This window comes from Panthera uncia, chromosome X (assembly GCF_023721935.1).
Source record: "Panthera uncia isolate 11264 chromosome X, Puncia_PCG_1.0, whole genome shotgun sequence".
In the NCBI taxonomy this organism is placed as follows: domain Eukaryota; kingdom Metazoa; phylum Chordata; class Mammalia; order Carnivora; family Felidae; genus Panthera; species Panthera uncia.
In genome coordinates this window covers 31,576,008-31,582,060 of record NC_064817.1, presented here as the reverse complement: position 1 = coordinate 31,582,060, position 6,053 = coordinate 31,576,008, and the positions used below count along the sequence as shown (strand labels likewise).

Genomic DNA, 6,053 nt, shown 5'->3' with positions numbered 1-6,053 from the left:
CAACTAATATTTATATAGCACTTTCAGTTTATAAAATATTTCTGATTAATTAACTCAGAAAGCCTAATGCAAGAATTTGAATCATAGCATTATTTGTAATGGCAGTTCTGGGAATACTCTAAGGGTCCCCAAATAAAATAATTCAATAAGTCATAATACATGTAGTCAATGAAGTATTACCCAGTCCTTAAAATTGATGGTATAGACACACATGTACTAATGCATAAAAATGTTTACTATATTTTATAAGTGAAAGGAGTAAATTAGAATGGAATATATATAGAAAATTCCATTTTTTATAAAAAGAAAATTACATATATAAAAAATATATATAAATCACACATACACATACACACTAGAGTGCTTGAACTGGCTCATACTGACTCAACAAACTGTTAAGTGGTTAGGAATCATGTGAGCCTGTTGTTAAAAAACTGGTAGCTTGAGGGCTGGCTGGGTGGGTCATTCGGTTGAGCGTCCGACTTCGGCTGGTGTCATGATCTCACGGTTTGTGGGTTTGAGCCCCACGTCAGGCTCTGTGCTGACAGCTTGGAGCCTGGAGCTTGCTTCGGATTCTTTGTCTCCCCCTCTCTCTGCCCCTTCCCTGCTCACACTCTCTCTCTCAAAATATAAACATTAAAAAAGAAAACCAGTAGCTTGAAATAGGCCATGATGGGAGTATTTACATCACAGAAATCAGCAAACACTGCAATTCAGGGCTTTTCCCCCCAAGAGAGAGTTTGCCAGCTTACCACTATAAAAATATTAGTAAGTACATACAGGAAAATGTTAAAAATTGTTCTCTTTAGGCAAATTAGAGGGTTTTTGTAAATTGTGCTTATCTGTTTTCTGCTCTTCTGTCCTTTAAACAATGAATATGTTTCACCTGAAAAAAATCAAGCTTAGAATTTTTAAACACTAAACAACCAACCAACACCAGCACATGCTAAGAGGTGAATGAATGAAAATGAAGGTTCAGAGGAGAAAGCAATTCTCTTGATGTTGAGGGTGCTGTTTTAAACAGAAAGCATGTGCAGAATTGTTGACAAACTGAAACCTTAGTGTATCCATTGGTAGACAACAGAAAGTCCCAGAATGGCTAATCACAGAGGTGGCCCTGAAGCCCAGATGGACACCCTCACAACCCACTGTATTTCCCAATCACTACATTTATCTTAGCACAGACTTTTTTTTTTTTAACACATAGTAAGTGTTTGATAAATTTGTATATGATGCTGAGACTTCACTACTTGCCACTACCTGGTTAAGAAAACTGATAAGAAACAAACTACCATTCTTCTTGGAACTCTGCAAGGCTCATCTAATTACTCCAAAAAGAAATTGTTTTTTTGCTTGAGAGATGGTCTAAATACAGCTGTAAATTAAGTATTTTCATCGAAATTGTTCAAGGTTGCTTTTCAGTATCATATAGACCAAGGGTTGGCAAACATTTTCTGTAAAGTATTTACAAAGAGTAAATATTTTAGGCTTTGCAGGCCACAGTCTGTATTGCAACGACTCAACTCTGCCACCGTGGTGCAAAAGTGGCCATACACAATACGTTAAATGAATGGGCATGGTTGTGTTCCAATAAAACTTTATTTACAAAAAGAGACAGTAGGGGGATTTGGCCTGTGAGGCATAGTCTGCCGGCCCATAATGTAGATAATCAGTAGGCGGATCCATTTTTTTCACTTTATCCCATTTTCAGGCATCACAGTGGAAGGAGTTTATTCCTTAGCTGAAACCATGCTTGTTCGTGTCTGCGCAAATAATCTGTGGTACTGGAGACCCACTAAAGCAGTTAGTAAAAAACACGTTTTCAAAAGAAATACTGACTATGATTTCCTATACACCATGTTATTTCCTACACGTACATGCTCTATGACGTGACACAAGAATCAAACTGGGTAAACAAAGTGCCATGTGACCTTTGAAAAGCCACTTGCATGATCTCCCTGAGCCTCAATGTCTCAACTGTAACAAAAAAGATAATGACAATTAAGTCACAGGGTTTTACAGTGGATGGAGTTATATACTGTATATAAAAGCACTTTGCAAACAAAAAAAAGTTCTTCAAAATTAGACTATTATTTTATAAAGTCTTGTGAAAGCTTATTACAGAAATAAATACTATGTTCTATACAAAATTACTGGAAATTCACAGCTTTCATTCTTATAAACCCAGATTTTCATGTACCATTTTCCCCTCATTTTACCAGTAAACAAAAATGGAGAAAAACTGCTTGCACTTGAAACTTGTTTATATTTATTCCTTCTCCCGATAATTTTATAAAATTAACATAATTGTAAAAGAATGATAAATTCTGTTGTTGTTATGAAGTTCCCCCCCCCCTTTGGTTTTCCAGAATATCTATTTATCATTCACAAAAGACTGCCCTTAAAATAAAAAAAGAAATTCAAGATGCTGTTCACTGCTCATATCATTCAAACCCAGCCTTAATAAGGAAACAACCAGACAAACTTCAACTACAGTTTTAAATAGAAGACTGATAAATGAACTATGGTCCTCTCCTAGTGCTTCTCTAAAGGAAAGAAGGAGCGGGGCCTAGTTTTTAGTCTTCAGCCCATAATCATTACAGTGTAACGTGGGATTGAGTGAACTCAAAAACAACATCTCACCTGAAAAGAACCTGAGTTTGTCTAGTTAGTACCTAACCAAAAATAAACAGAGTTAATTTTCCAAAAGCAATTTCAAAGTATGACTAAGTCAAATCAATAAAGATGGTAAAGAAACATACCATGACTTTCCTTTGTCTCTGGGGGAAATAATTTTGATCTTTAAGTAAAGCTGACATCTTGGAGTTATAAAAGAATCAAACTGTCAGCAGGAAAAACTTCCAATAAGATATTAAGTCATGCTAATATACAACCGCAAATTGCTTTTCACATAATCTGGAAGCTAAGAGGGTTGGAACCACATTTTGTGTATCTCAGCTCTAGGATCATGGGTCCAAGATCTCCTTGAAATAAATCAGCTGCATTAGAATGAGAGAGTCCTTGCTGATAGAAGGAGGTTGTTTGTTGCTTTATTTTCTGTTTTATTTTATTTTTCCCCCAAGAGCATAATGACTCATTTAGAATTTTCTGTCAACAGAGGTCTTTTTATGGTGTTGCAACTTTTTATATAGCTGAGAAGTTATCTCTTCAAAGCACCAAACTTTTTTTAAATAAAGTTGAAATATTTTTACTATAAAACCTGAAAAATGTAGAGAAGTATAAAATAAATGAAAAAAATGATGCACTTTTCTATATTTTTCAGGAGAAAATTAAAACCACCCTTAAATGCATCATCCAGAAATTACCACTCTCTGCAACCTGGTATATTTCCTAGAGCTCAGGTTTATATGTGCCATCCTATTTTTATACATATTATGTCATTAGCTTTGTCTTGGATCACTCTTTGTATTCAGAAATATTTTAAATGGCAGTAATGGTAGAGATCACTCACCCGGATAGCTATTTACGTTGTATGTGTGTTTTTTTTTTAATTTTGCCAAGATGACCAAACTTACTTAATTTAAGATGGAAGTTACTGGTAAAACATACTCCACAATCTTCTGCTTTCTTTCACAGAGAGCAGGGAACATAATTAACCGAACTCCATTTCTAAGAAGCCTTGTGAATGTGGCCTGGGGTGTCATTTTCCTCATCTATAAAATGGGAACAGTGACATCTACTTCAAGGTGAGGATTCAATGTACTGAGGGATATAAGTACCTACCAAACCACTCAGCACAAGGAGCCCTGAGAAACATCAGTCCCCCTTTATCTGTCACTTCATTTAAACGTGAGCAATGAGTTTTCTTTTCCCAGGTGAGGTTAATAAATGATGAGTGCCTTGCCCAAAATCAGATCCCATTGATTTTACTGAGCAGGATTACAGTCAGGATGCTGTAGCCTACTTGGCCAGAGACGACTAATTCCTCACTAAATGGCTCCAAACAGCACGACTTTAAAAATTCTCCTCTCTCTCTCTCTCTCTCCCCTTTCCCACCACCCCCCAACCCTTCTCTTGCTCTTAGATGGCAGTAGCAACGTCTTTGTCCTGCTTATGTACCGGTTTCTCTTCCCTTCTAGGATTCTGTGGCTTCTGGAGGCTGGGAAACTTGTTAACCAAGTTTGTCCTGATTGTGTGTGAACCCCAAGTCAGTATCGTTGAGTGTAGGTGGGGATAGCTGTATTTAATACGAGGTGTGAAGTTTTATAATAGGGCTCTCTGAAATCTATCTTGCCACTGGACTTTTTTTTTTTTTTGTCTATGTGTGTGTTGGGGGTGGGGTGAGGGTGGGGAGATAGTGCCTGGTAGGAAAGGTTCCTGGCTAGCTGAATTTTCTGGTAGCTGAGCTGTGGCCTTTCTAGCTCTTCCAATTCCTTTATCACCTATGTCTAAATTCAGTCTTAGAAACTGCTTTCTAATCCAGATAAAAATCCTTTGTTTTGCGTTTCCTACAGGGTTGACAGCCGTCAAAACAACACATTTTAAACTCTCTTCATGGTCCTTAGATCTGCCAGAGTCTACCTCATTACCATGCAGTCTACTTGCTCTGTGTTAATAAAAATTAATTTCCAGAAATGTCACTAATAGTTTTTCTTAACGCACTGCAACTTTCTGTCTTCATGGCACACTATGTTCCAGCTTCAACGACTGTGTTTTAAGTTAGGCAAGGCCGGAAGGCATGTCTACAACCCTGTACGTTTCTACACCAAGAGAACGATGCGTGGATTTCTAGAACTCGGTATGAGAAGTAGATTAATATTTGCAAAGTGCTCAGAACAGTGTCCGGCACACAGTAAACTCCACGTGTTTGGCAAATTAAAGAATCTGCACACGCTTTTTGCTCTAAAGGCGATTTGGCCCACACACTTCTCAAGGGTTTGTCACGACACAAGCCAATCTTGCCAGAGCCCACCCGACCCCAGAGAAGGCTTGCATTTCATGAGGTCCAACCACCTGCAATTGCCATTTCTGTTGGTCAAGTGCAGTTGAATATTGGCAATGCCCTACGCGAGAACCTAACAGGAACGCGGTCCGCCCCAGCTTTATTCCCACTCTCCCCGGATCCCGTCGCATTCGCGTGACTGGAACTGTGGGGCCCAGGAGCAGGGCGGGCCGGCCTGGGCCCGGCGCCGGGTCCAGCCACCCGCTCCTCCCGGAAGGCCGCCCCCTCCGCCAGGGCAGTGGGGGAGGGGGCCGGGGACCCGCACGCACCTGAAGAGCGGCCCGAGTTGCAGCAGGTGCAGCAGCAGCACGAGCGGGCGGTCGCGGCTGAAGTCGCGGTGCACGAAGAGGAGCGTGAGCTGCACGAGTGCGCAGGGCAGCAGCGAGAAAAGCAGCGTCAGCGCCTGCCACATGCCGTCCCCGCCCGAGCGATAGGTGCTGCTCAGGTACAGCGCCGCCGTCGTCTCGGCCACGAACAGGAACACGGACGCCAGCACGGAGCCCGGGAATTTCATCTCCGCGCGTCAGCGGCGCGCACCGGCAGCGGACGCAGTAGCGGCGGCGGCGGTTGCCCGAGGGGCTCCGGACATATGCCCGGCCCCGAACTCTCCCGCGCTCCGCGCAGCCCGCCGAGGGCACGGGGCTGGCCCAGAGGCCGGAGCGCTGGAGCTGGGCCTGGGGGCGACGGGCCGGGCCGGGGTGGGGCGGGGAGCGCGGCCCCGCTGAGACACGCCCACGCGCACGGTGCGCCGCCCGCGCGTCGCGGTGCCCGCTGCGTCTCTGCGGCGACCGACCTCAGGCTAGCCGCGAACTCGCGTCCCAAGACCGCTGTTGCCGCAGCCCCAACGGCTGCGGCGGGCCCAGCTGGCCCCGCGCTCAGCCTCTGGGTCCTAGAGCCCTTGTCCCCAGCTCCGGATCGCATCCCTTTGAAAAACTGCAACCAATGGGGCCCAGACGCCTTTACATCCCAGTCTCTATTTTGTGGGCCTGGGGAACGCCTAATTCCTCAAAGGACCAGCGTTTCCGGTCACTTAAAAATAACCAGACCACAGAGATGCTTTTCAAAGTACAAGTGTAAAGTCATGTACCCA

General features: G+C 43.0%; 1 protein-coding gene across 1 annotated transcript in view; it reads right to left on the bottom strand.

The window, feature by feature from the left end:
- XK (X-linked Kx blood group antigen, Kell and VPS13A binding protein) overlaps nucleotides 1-5,570 on the bottom strand; it is a 60,231-nt gene extending 54,661 nt beyond the window's left edge. The window contains exon 1 of the mRNA XM_049643225.1: nucleotides 5,074-5,570. Within this exon, the coding sequence (XP_049499182.1) occupies nucleotides 5,074-5,477 (404 nt within the window). The 5' untranslated portion in view covers nucleotides 5,478-5,570. The remainder of the gene's footprint in view (nucleotides 1-5,073) is intronic.
- Nucleotides 5,571-6,053: the final 483 nt, after the last annotated feature.